The sequence below is a fragment of the Mytilus edulis genome, chromosome 6 (genome assembly GCF_963676685.1).
Source record: "Mytilus edulis chromosome 6, xbMytEdul2.2, whole genome shotgun sequence".
Taxonomy (NCBI): Eukaryota; Metazoa; Mollusca; class Bivalvia; order Mytilida; family Mytilidae; genus Mytilus; species Mytilus edulis.
Window position 1 is genome coordinate 88,169,529 of NC_092349.1, and position 13,401 is coordinate 88,182,929.

Sequence of the window (13,401 nt, forward strand, 5' to 3'; positions counted from 1 at the left end):
TCATTTCATACTATATATTGACAATTTACTACCGTTGCAATTGCAAACTGCGAAAATTTTCAGGTCTTTATCATAATCAATCCCTGTAGGACTTTGGATTCCGGTTTTAGAATTGAGAACTTCTTTTGATGTTTTGCCATCATTACTTATCCATATAATATTGTTTGTTTCGTATCCAGAAACATATACATTACTGTTCCCGTCACATGTAAGTCCTCGTGGGCTTCTCAGTTTTTCGCTCTGAAATGTGAAACGCAACTTCCCTCTAGAATCAATTGATAAAATAGTATTATTCTTAGAAAAGGAACAAAAGATCTGTCCTTTCTCGTTCGATGTTAGACAAATATTCTGATTTAAATGCATTAGTTCTTTTGTATGGAAAACTTTCTCTTTTTCTCCATTCTTTCCGATTAAAACCAGACCTCCTGCATGACAACCAACCACGACATTACTATTTGAATACTTAGATATTCCACTACAATGGTCTCTAATAGATACTTCAAGTATCGAAGACATTCTTTGTTTATCATATATTTGAACTGTATCACGTCCACTATCGGTAAGTGCAAATAGATTATCATCGATTGCTGCAATTCCTAAGGCTTGCGACGAAATCCTGACATTTCGGTTTAACTTTCCTCTAGAAGTAAACTCGAGAAGACATGTATGTTTCTTTTCGATGGCTATGATCTGACCACTTTTGAATATTGTACAATCTATAATGACCGGTTCTTTGACACCCATTTTGGCAATATCAATGAGTTCTTTCAGTATAAAATTTGCATTTGAGATTGCTCTTGTATCTGATTGTACGGTTAGTTGGGCAGGAGACAATGTTATATTGTCGTCAGGAGTATGTTTTTTTGAGGGTTCAATTTCCAGTTTTACAACGTTCTTTAAGAATGCCTTGACTTCTTCTATACCGTTAATGGTCAAATCAGTACGGTTTGTTTCTGTTAAAATACGCTCAATTTCTGCTTCTTTATTTCGGAACAAACGTTCAATTTCTTTAATGCATAAAAATGTTACGTCATCCGAACAAAACTTGGAAATATTTTCTAGATTATTCCTTTGCTTGAAAAGTTCTTTTTCCTGAATTCGAACTTGTTCAATACCTTTTTGAAGTTTCTGTAATTCTTGGTCATACACTGTTTTTACTTTTCGAATTAAATCAATCATATAATTGTTGATGCGACTTATATACGAGGACAATTGAGTTTCTATTTCCGTTTTTTGTCGGAGCATATCACTGAGGTTTTCCGACTTACTGTTTAATAAATTATTCATTGATTTGTATTTCATTGCTAATTGATTCTGAATTTCTGTGAAGCTATTGGATTCCTTTACACCTTTTGAAACATCAGATAATTTTCTAAAACTACAACTCCTGTGTGTTTCTGTCAAGCAGACAAAACAGAAAGTATTACAATGAAATGAACAATAATATTCTGCTCTTTCTTCAGGATGCAAATCACATTGGAAAGTTTTGTTAAGTATGTCTATTGGAAACGCAGTCATGTGTGTGCATGGAATGACACTATGATCCTTCATTGGTGGAAATTTAGAATGTAGTTCTCTACAAATCTTGCAAAAGTGTTCCTTACATTCAAAGCAGAATGAAATAGCATCGGATGCTGTATTTGAACTTTCTTCGTTAATGCAAGGAGAACAAAGGAAAGATACAGTTTCCATTCTGAAAATATTAAATAAAGGCATATCTATATATATAACTTAAAATAAGGGTAATTCCATTCTGGAATTATTGCTAAAAGAGAAAGAGAACAAAAATATTACAATGAAAAACGATCATATTCAAGTCTGTAAAAGTGCTGAAAAAGTAAATGATTTTGCCTGTTCATATACCGTAAATCTGGCAATCTAATATAGGAAATATCTCGCGGTCTACAGCGGACAACAAATTTCAAAATTTGCAAATAGCATACCCTTGTTCATATTGTGATTTATCGATTTTTTTTTTTAGATTAATGAATTTCAGAGAGAAAGTAAGTTTTTTAGCCTTATATGTAACCTCTATTTGTGTATTTGTTTCCGTTTGTTTTTATCTTGTAACCTTGGAATGTTGGGTACCATCCTAGACCTTATAATATTCGTCTTTGAGCGTTTCTGATGAACGTAAATCAAGACAAGCGATTCGAATGCATGGAATGTATAACGTGTCGACAGAAACTGCTTCTTTATCTCCACATATTTTTTGTATCAATATTGTCTTTACATTCTATTTTTGTGGGAGTTAAGGTTCTGTTTTGATGGCCTGACTTAGACCTATATATACATTTATAAAAAAACTTTTTACATATTGTAACTGTGATGAAGATTTGTTTTTGTCACTCATACCACATCTTCATAGTTCTATTGCATGTATCATCATGGAGCGTAAAATGCATTCAAATTTTATTTTCACAAAAAAGACATAGTCGACAATTTACAGAATGCGACATTACTGGTTTACTAATGTCTCAGAATGTCTCTTTTTAGTTTCGGAAGGTTTATATTAACTATTTTATGCTGATTGCATTTTGTTTTCAATTTCACCCAAATTGATATACAAATCAAGAGGTGATATGATTGTCAATGAGACAATTCCACACAAGAGACCAACATGACACAGGAACAAAAAAGAGTGTCATTAGTATATTGTTTTTTAAATGCAATTCGTACAACATGGTCATGCATGTTGAATATGCATCAATTGAGATATGTAAATTCAATAGGTTTGACGTCCATTATCACTGAACTAGTATATATATTTGTTTAGGGGCCAGCTGAAGGACGGCTCCGGGTGCGGGAGTTTCTCGCTGCATTTAAGACCTCTCTGGTCGGGTTGTTGTCTCTTTGACACATTCCCCATTTCCATTCTCAATTTTATAAGACACGAATTGCTTCCTGGTGCTAAACGAAAAGCTGACTTTGGAAAACCTGCAGGCGTCATTATTGTCATGTATAAACTTTTTAAATATTTGTGTTTTTACAATCAAGATTTCGATATAATTCAAAACGATGTAAAAGTGCTGAATCGCAATTATTGTCCTATCATTTTAATGCATCCGTCGAACAATTATCCTCCTGTATGTATACTGTAGGTTCTTGGAATAGGGATAGCTAGTCACCAGGCCATAGATCTACTTTAAATAACATTTACAAAACTATATAATTCTGTCACAATATTACAAACTTCCTTGAATCAGATTGACAAAATACCTTTTTTACAAAATTAGAATAATGGACACCAACAAAAGTAAACAAATCACAATCTTAAATATAAAACACACAAATAAATCTAAAAAAAAAATGCCCATTGTGTTTCTAAAGATATAAGATAGTTGATAAATAAACAAATCGATACGTATTGTATGCCAAATTCCTCATGGTGACCGTAAAACTAATTAGTTTATTCCTGTTGTTCGTCCTCATAACAATGTAAAGATATTTAATATATTGACCTTGATAGTATTTTAGTCACATTCTAAAGGCTTGCATGTTAATTGATAATAGTGAAATAAGAAAAAACAATATTAAGTGAATAATTGTTTGAATTTTGTAGAGATAAAACCAATAGTTTATCAAAGTTTACAATTATTTAAAACGCTTCACTCACCTGCTGTGTTATCGGAAAGGTAAATTAACATATTGGTAAGATATGATTGTTATCTAAAACGTGTGTCCGATACACCTTAAGTGAAGTAGCTACACGAGGGTCACATTGACAATATAAGACGGTTAATCATACATTCAAGGTATGTTGTGTCTAGTTGTTATGTCTGTCTTGTTCCCTTTTGTATTAAAAAGTTTTCGTTTGAAAACAAAATGTTTAGATTACTTTTTTAATTCATTTATAATTATTTTTTCTCATTTTTCTGTAAATAATTAACGTTTGTGCAGTGTTTTCTTATGAAACATGACGTTATCATATCATGAATTATATCGAGAAAAGACAAAATACACGACTAATTCTCATGGTATTGACCTATTTTCAATTTTAAATTTGATAACTTGTTAAAGTATTTGAAATCTATACTGTTCTTACATACTTTACACTAATTGCTATATTTCAAATTTTAAATCCCATTGAAAAGGCAAATACATAGTAATTTTATACAAACAATTTGTGACTAACCTTGAAGTTACAAAACTGTTTGAATTTCGATGATTTTAACGCCACCAATCCCCTAGGATGTTTAATTCCGTTTTGAATATTAATAGCTTCTTAATGTTTTTTTTATCAGTTCCAATCAAACTACTGTATTATATCCAAATATAAATTTTCTTTAATTTACGGGGATTGAAAGAAAGACACATTTGGATGCTGAAATTTAAAATATATTATAAGTAAACTTAACAGGGTAATAGGAAGGTTTTGTGCTAGCAAACTAGTTTTACCACGCATCATTCTTCATGTTCATGTCTCAAGTTAAGAGTTTGCAATTTATTGGTTGTCATTTCATTTGTTTTTCTTTCATTGCTTTGTACATAAAAGGCAGTCATTTTCAAAATGTATTCATTACATTAAAAAGATACAAGAAATCAATCGTTTTGAAATGTGCACAAGTCAACATGGTTCCATATATATTACTCACCTGTTACAGTGTCAGATGATAACTGGTAAAGCACATGGAAATTGTTGTTAAGGGACGATGGTAATCTTAATTATGTTCAATATCAATACCTCTTTAAGTTTAAAACTGTGTCTAATGTTAAAAGGTAAGGAATCAATAGTTTAAGTGATTGTGTATTTATTATCTTAAATCTTCTTTGTTTTTGTATTGTTCACACGTAGATGACAATACAATGAATTTTATACGACTTATATAAATGAGAGGTCTAGATAGCTATACAATCATATTTAATTCACTATTTTGTAATTAAGAATATGCATTTACAAAGTCATGAATATAACAGTTGTTATACATTGATGTGATTGAGATTTTGATTTTGTCATTTGCTTTTAGAATCTTCCTTGGAGTTCGATTTTTTTTATATGTTTTATTTTTTCTTATTATTAGAATAGATATGTGAAGAAATGTATGCTAAAGTTTAAGTTTTTTATTTATAAACTGTACTTTTTATCACATATTTTCTATAATGATTATAACGAGCATGTAATTGTTGAAAATTATAGTTCATGTTATGTTCCTAACACTAAATATAAGATATGAATGTAAGATTTGTTGGATATAAGGCGACAAGACACAAACCAAACCATGATAACATGAAATTCAGACATTCAGACATTCAAAAAAAGATAAATCATCGAGTTATTACTTGTAGACTTTAGCAATATACAGGTTTCCATATCAAAACGCAATGTGTTTCAACATACTTCTTCCGTTCAGTGACAATGTTTACATATAAAATATGTTTGCAAAGTTTGATGATCTATTTAGTTCTAATGCAATTTGTACTTGCATTTCTATCACTTATTATACTCTTATTCTAACAAATAGACTTTCAGTACATGTAGAAAGCTTTGAAAATAAAACACGTGACTGAACATAAGACGAAATTATGATGCTGTCTCTTGCTTTCGGTTAACAAAACAAAACATTGCCAAAGATAATATTAACAACTTGAAGTAAACAACATTAGATCGTTAATAGATTTCAATTTGCATGTTTAAATATTGCGTACTCTTTACAGATGGCTGAGATTATGAATCAATGTGAAATTTGTTTTCAAGATGGCCTCCTGAAAATAGCAGTAAAGTATTGTATTAACTGTAAACACCCCTTATGTGACATTTGTATGAAACACCACGGTAAATTTCGGGCAATGGCGGAACATAAAATACTGTCCATGGAAGAATATTCTAAGATACCGTGTTCAGTTAGAAACTTTGATGAATTCTGCATTGATCACTCGGACGAAAGAAGGGAATATTTTTGTGAGAACCACCATAAAAGCATATGCTTTGAATGCTTAAAAGACCAACATAAAGCGTGCCCATCTATTTACAAAATAACTGACACTAGAATAAAAAACGAACTTAAGTCAGATGTTGATGCCTTGCAGCAACAAATCGCAGTTGCCAATGGACTAGTTGAGAATCTTATCGATTTATACAAACAAAATATAAAAGATCTACAATCTAAATTGAAATCTGCTTCACAAGAAATAAAAGGTTTGATTAGTAAAATGCAGTCGTCTTTTGATAAATGTCTTAAGCAGATTGAGGACAGAATATCTTCTGATTGTAAAAAAATAAAACTGAAAGTAATGGAAAGCGAGAATATTCACGAGTCGATTAATAAACGGAGACATGAACTGAATGATTTTATAAAATACGGCGATGACTTTCATTTATTCTTAAAACTAGTTGACTTTAAAAAAGAACAATGCAAGGACGAAAAAATTTTGCAGGATATTGATGGTGTTAAACATAGAACTGAAGTTTCATTTAAGATCACACAACCTGATTTCGAAAAACTTGTCAGTTTTGAATTTCGATCAATTTAAACATCGGAACTAAACAAATGAATTAAATACCGTAATACCTTTCCATTTGAGGAATAGGTTGGAAACTATTAACTATAAAACAACTTTCCGCCATAAACCAAACACCATGGTACCAGGGAGAACCCCTAAAGACTATGTGTGGCTCACTTAGATTTATAAACATCTTTAACAGTGGCAACTACTCATTATTTTATTTTGAAATATAATATATAATGCTAATTTATCTCGCAATGTTTTATCTACACTACTTGGTTTTTTTTCTCTTTTTATGAAATATGGATACAGAAAAGTAAAATCAAAAGAATACTGAACTCCGAGAAAAATTCAAAGCGGAAAGTCCCTAATCAATTGTCAAAATCAAATAATAAAACACTTCAAACAAATAGAAAACAACTGAAATATTCCTGATTTGGTACAGGCATTTCCAAATGTAGAAAATCGTGGATTGAACCTGGATTTATAGTACTAAACCTCTCACTCGTATGACATTATAGGTCAAATTGTCAAAATAAGGGTCCAGCTGTCATCACTGTGTCACAATCTCGATCAGAACAAACACAAACAAATATTAAACAACAAATAACAAAAAAGCATATCATATGAAATAAGATAAAAACGTTCATTGCTTACGCGTCTGGCGTACTTAATTATAATCCTGGTACCTTTGATAACTATTTACTCATTTTTGTATTTTAAATAAACCCGTACAGGATTGAAAATTTGATGTCCTGTGACTGAATTACTAGGTTCACATCAACTCTGGAATATAATGGCGTGTTTGACTTCAAAATGTAAACTTCACACAGGTAGAGTTGACATTAAACAGTTACAACACTTTGAAGAATTGATTCGGTTTGTTTGTTACAATTGCTCTCTGTTACTTAGTGTTTGCTTTATATGGAAAGGTGTTAACATTGTCTGTTATTGGCATACAATTGGTTCAATGTAGCTTACTATAAAGATGTGATCACACCTAATAAATAAGTACCGTATGTTGTGAACCCATTTACTTTATATTTATAAGTAGGGACTTTTTCAACTTTGTATTTGCCGTATGTTTTACGTGTGCCGTGAAAAAGAGATTTAAGAGAAGTTATATCAAATTTATACTTAGTTCCAAAATCACAATTAATGGTTTAATATTTTCAAACACAATTTGAATTAGGATTTTGGCCTATTTCGGAATATAAATGGAACTATCGGAATAAACGTACTAAAACCATTTTGACCATAAAAAGTGCATACCCAAATCCTATATGACAAGGGTATACTATACTTACTATAAACTATGTGCTCTGTTCCTTGTTGAAGGTCATATGATGGGTGTTTCTATTCTTTTACTGCGTTCTTCAGTCGATACTTGTATCATTGACAATCATAGCTTATCACCCCATTTTTATGTAGGTGAGTAAATATTTCGTAGAAATATATTCTAGTGGCTATTATTATAAATAAAGAGATGTGGTACGTGTACACTTTACCAAGTTTCTAATGATATAGTTGTAGTAAGACGGTAATAGAAACCAATGATAGGGGTAAAGAACATATTTGCAGTTTCAGTCCAAGGTGAAACGTTTTCAACATTACTAGTAAATTCGAAAGAAAACAAAAATAAAAGTAATAAAGAGAACGTTTCAACCTCTAAAGTTTGAGCAAAACTGACAACGCATTAAACGTTGAACCAACAGTGAAACTTAATCTGCTTATCTCACCAGTTTTATTTTTTTTGCAAAAGTGTCATTAGGTTCTCTATAGGTCACCGTACGGTCTTCCACAATGAGCAAAACCCATACTGCATTGTAAGATATAGACGGCCCCAAATGACAATGTTAACAATTCAAACCAGAAAACAAACGGCATAATTCATGTACAAAAATGAACGAAAAACAAATATGTAACACACAAACAAACGAAAATCTCTAAATTACAGGATTTGGGACAGGTACATATATACAGAATTTGGCGGGGTTAAAATCATTGATTAAGTATATTGAATCTGATTTCCCCTACAACACGGTATTGGTGATTATTTCGTTAGAAAATATATACACATTAGCTTACTTATTCCATCAATGCATGCATTTATATGTTGATTCATAACTTCAAGCATTTTCAATATTGCTATGTTGTCGGTATTAAACCTTAACGAAAAACGACTTTATTTGATATCAACTGTAGAAATGGTTGCCTCTATATAGTGATTACTCTTTTAATTCTAAAGGTATGGACATGTATTAAATCTTTATTACAATTTGTAAAACCTGATTAAACTACAGTGAGCTTAGATGAAATATAAATCAGGCAGTAATATACAGTTTTAGCTAACAGTAATCATAGATATTTAAAAATTGGAAAACACTTCCAGATCAAAGCAGTTCATTCCCGACTTTCGGTGGGATTGGGATGTATCAGTGTTAAGTTCTCTGTGTAGTGATATGTAGACTTATTTGTACTTCATCTTTTTCCCCGTTATTGCGTTGTCAGTTTTAATCAACTTCAATACATGAATTTGACTGTCACCTCTAAAGTTGATCACGAAAAGTATCAAACCAACATAAAAATTCCAATGTTGGATGTTTGCTTGCTTATATGGTATTTTTCGTACGGATTTCAATCAAAGTTTTTGTAATATATTTTTATAACAGGTCTTCCAGATGAACATAAAATACGGTGTTGTCATCCTGTCTTTCACGAAACTCTCTGCAAATATCAGATAACCAAGATAAAAACAACCCCGGATTAAACGTTTAGTCAGTGAGACAAATCAAAAGAGTTGCTGATCTAAGGTTCATTCCTTACTCAATCGATGAAATCGGCGTTCATTAGACGGCATTTGAAAACTTATCTTGAGAATAAAATCAGCAAGAATGCCGTGTATTTATATATGGCACAGCAAAAGTTTAAAGAATTCAAATTTAACCGAGAAAACGAATAACTATTAAACGAAGACAACGTGTGCTGTAAGTGACGTTAGTTAACTAAAACCAGAGTTTGCAAAATAATAACATCTGATTACCAAGAGCATCATTTCGACCATCCAATCTCTTCTTCAATCTTGAAGGAAAGTGCACCTACCGTCACACCAATATATATGGTTATGCCCTAATGATTGGCGCAATCTCGTGTTGAAAGAACAACATATTTTTTATTCATATTGAGACCCTTACTTTTTATTGTAAATCATGCTTGCCACGTCCATGTTTCGTTTCCTAAACAGAAAGAGGGGATAACCACAGCGTCTGTTGCATTTAAAACATAATATATAATGCCTTCATATAGAGTATATATCTCCCAATTCATACGATATTCCCTGGATTGTATTTCTAATCATAATTTCCTTGATAGAGGATTGCAGCTCACAAGGAAGCTATAAATCCAAGAGTTCTAAATGGTGAAGTTGAAATCATCCCTTCGTAAATTTTACGGAGACATTCACGAGTTGGTTGGCGGTTTTGAAATATCAGTTTCACAGATGAGGTCGGATATGTCCCTTATGTTGTAACTATATTCCGTTTCCTTTTCACGATTTACCGGAATAGACAATTTAATATCGGGTTTGTAATAACATAAGCAACACGACGGGTGTCAAATGTGGAGCAGGATCTTCTTACTTTTCCAGATCACCTGATCACAAACCTAGTTTTTGGAAGGAGTCTGGTTGCTTAGTCATTCGTTTTCTATGTTTGTGTTGTTTGTACTATTATTTGTCTGTTTTTCTTTTTTTTTCTTTTTTAGCCAGTTGTCAGTTTATATACAATCTATGAGTTTCAATGTCTCTTTTATAATTGTTTGAAAGGTTAATTCTACAAAATGTATTGGTGGACCATGCTGAAAGACAATCAGTATAACAGTTATTGTGTACAATAATGAAAGTTTAGAATGAGGTAAATATCTTATCTAAAACTTTAAAACATTATTGTTGCACTTTTTCTATTTGATTTCTTAGTTAATGTATATACATGGATACAAATGTTAACAGTGTCATTTGTTTAATAAATAGCATAACATGGCATCGAAATTGCCGCCGTTCTCGTTCTCATGACTCAAAATGTAGGAATTTACCGAAATATATATGAAAGTTACCACGAAACTAACATACAAGCTGACGTTTAAATAAGGCGAAACGTCTCAATACGAAGGGAAAGTCTTATTTTGTTTCTTTAATTTAATTTGTAGTTAGAGCGACCGTCTAATTAGTCATCTTAAATACAAAGCCGGAATAGGTCTTTTTTGGTTAGTAACATTAGAGGGAAAATAGTTCGGGATCGTGGTTACAACAATTTGAACATATTCGTCGTCATTTATTAAACACAGATATTTCATTACGGTCAACAAACTCGTGATGGCGCTTAAATTTCATCACTTGAAAATCTTTGATCGAGACCGTAAGCATCAATCTATAAAAAGGAAGAATGATAAAAAAAAGCCCTAGAATACAAATTTTGGTATTTCAAGGTTTTGTTTAAAGTTGCAATTTACAACCTAAAACATTTTTTTAGAAATAACTTGTGTACAGGTCCCCTTTCTACCTTTAAACTATATCAACTGTATATGCCGACCCTCAAATCTAACAATTTACTATATATTTAAAATATAATTATGGAAAAATAAGGCAGAGTAGAATCATTGGCAGAAAATGCTATTTTCATCAACGCGATTAGTCGCGATAATATATGTTGTCCAGACTGAGTCCGAATAACGAAAAGTGTCATTTATACTTAAAAGTGTATCCAGAGATCCTATATAGCTTAATTAGTAGGTAGGCTTAATAAATATATATCGGTCGTATATAATAATATATTTAAAAAAATGAAAACAACACTTTAATGATTTCATACGTTCGAAGCACTTTTCTGGATTAACCTTCATCAGGAGCGCAACGTCAAATATGTCAAAGCTGAAGATTCTTAGTTCACATAGGGTCATATACCGTCCACCAGAAGGAAAAAATAGAACGAAAGTATTGAACTCCAAGGTGAATTCAAAAAGGGGTAGTTAATAAAACTGACAAAATCAAACATAATAAATCAACATGAAACAATTGCCACATTCATGAATTGGTACCTCTGAAGACAATTGTGGAATAAACGTGGTTTAATAACTATCTAAACCTGTCATTTACCGAAATTGGAGAAGCAACCCAAACACACATGATAGGTTGATGTGACAACGATAAGGATGCAGCAGCCAACACTGTGTAAACATACATCACAAACATACAACACAACTGAGAAAAAAACCCACTATATATTAATAAGACGCCATAAAAAAGGTGTGGCAAATAATAATAAGCTCAATCATAAATGCCAGGACTAAAATTTTGTACGTCAGACGCAAGACAAATCAGCAACTAGGGAAAACAGAATTAAAAAACCCAACATAAAACCACTTTGCCTCAAAATGTCACCTCAGTACCCACCTGTACCAGCAATGCTGAAAGTACAACTTCATATGTTGATTTGTACTGTTCCATAAATTTTTAAAATTACACATTTGCATATAATGAATAAATATACGTTAATATAACTAAATATAATTTGACTCATCAGATTTTATATCTGCTTTCGTTTATTTCCGTTTTGTTTGAAAAATAAAACATGCGTATAAATCGGCAAAGTAACAACTCTATACCGTTACATTTACGGTAATTATACGAATATGTTTACCTTTCGTCACTTGATACACGTGCAACTGGGATTTGATTGTACCTTCCTTAATTTAAAAAAAAGTTTGTTGTACAAACTGTTCTAGTTGACAATGCTAAATGATAATGAATACAAAGGTAAGTGTATACAATAATGTTTGTAATTGTGAATTTAAAAGTGTTAAATACACTCCTTCAAATATGACCTACAATAAATTCAAATATTTTGATGTTTGTAAGACCATTTTGTTGGTTTCGATATTTTTAATCGCAAATTATGTTGTAATTTCCGTTTTGAATATGTTAAATATCTTTAGTTTTTGTTTGTTTGAGAAAAAAAAAATATGCCTTATATATTGAAAAGAATATATACGTTATTAAAATGATTATCATGTTAAAATATGCTTACAATATCTGAAATTTTATAGCCGTAATGATTGATATTTGAAACGCCTTATTCCATTAAGAAGGGACAAATTAAAGTGACAAACAAATAATCAAAAGGAGCTAAATTGAGTGTGTAGACAGGGAACATGTTTACTGTTATTATGCATTACCGATTATGCTACCCACACTATGTCACTAGGAAAGTAAATTGAATTTAACCTCGAATCAATTTGTGGTATTATAATTTTTTAGCTTAAGTTTCTCCTTTTTTCTCAGTTAAGTCATGAAAGAAATGTGTTTTATCATCACAAAACTCATAAGATTAACAGTATATTAATATCTCTGTTTCAGTGATCATACGAAACCATTTTTGGTCATAGTTAATTGAAAGCGAGCCACCACATGTAGTTTTGAAAATTGATTAAATGCACAACCACAAAATTAATTGTAACAAAACAATAAAGTAGACTTAAAAATTGCATTACACCTTTAATGATATAATGTAATCAATCATGGAATAGAAATTTTCACATACAAGACTATGTGTAAATGTTCACGCTGTTTTAATATGAAATGATATAAGACAAATGTTTTGCTTAATACAACCACCCTGCCAGAAACCAAGTGTCGTAAAGCCAATTGGAAAATCGAAACCTTCATAACTCATATTCTGATTCCTTTCACGGATTTGGCTATACTTTTTGGACCTTTTGGATTATAGCTCTTCATCTTTTATATAAGCTTTGGATTTCAAATATTTTAACCTCGAGCATCACTGAAGAGACATATATTGTCGAAATGCGCATCTGGTGAAAGAAAATTGGTACGGTTAATTTTATTAAACAGACTCGTCGAAAATTTTAGACAATCGGACTTCTGTTTGCACTATTTTAAGATTT

General features: G+C 31.3%; 1 protein-coding gene across 1 annotated transcript; it reads right to left on the minus strand.

Moving 5' to 3' along the window:
• Positions 1 to 1,692, minus strand: LOC139526734 (uncharacterized). Its single transcript, XM_071321897.1, has one exon. It carries the CDS (start codon positions 1,690 to 1,692, stop codon positions 1 to 3), a length of 1,692 nt encoding a protein of 563 aa, XP_071177998.1.
• Positions 1,693 to 13,401: the final 11,709 nt, after the last annotated feature.

Bases quoted from the DNA above. Each gene is read 5' to 3' on its own strand.
- LOC139526734 (XM_071321897.1), bottom strand. From the start codon at position 1,692: ATGGAAACTGTATCTTTCCTTTGTTCTCCTTGCATTAACGAAGAAAGT.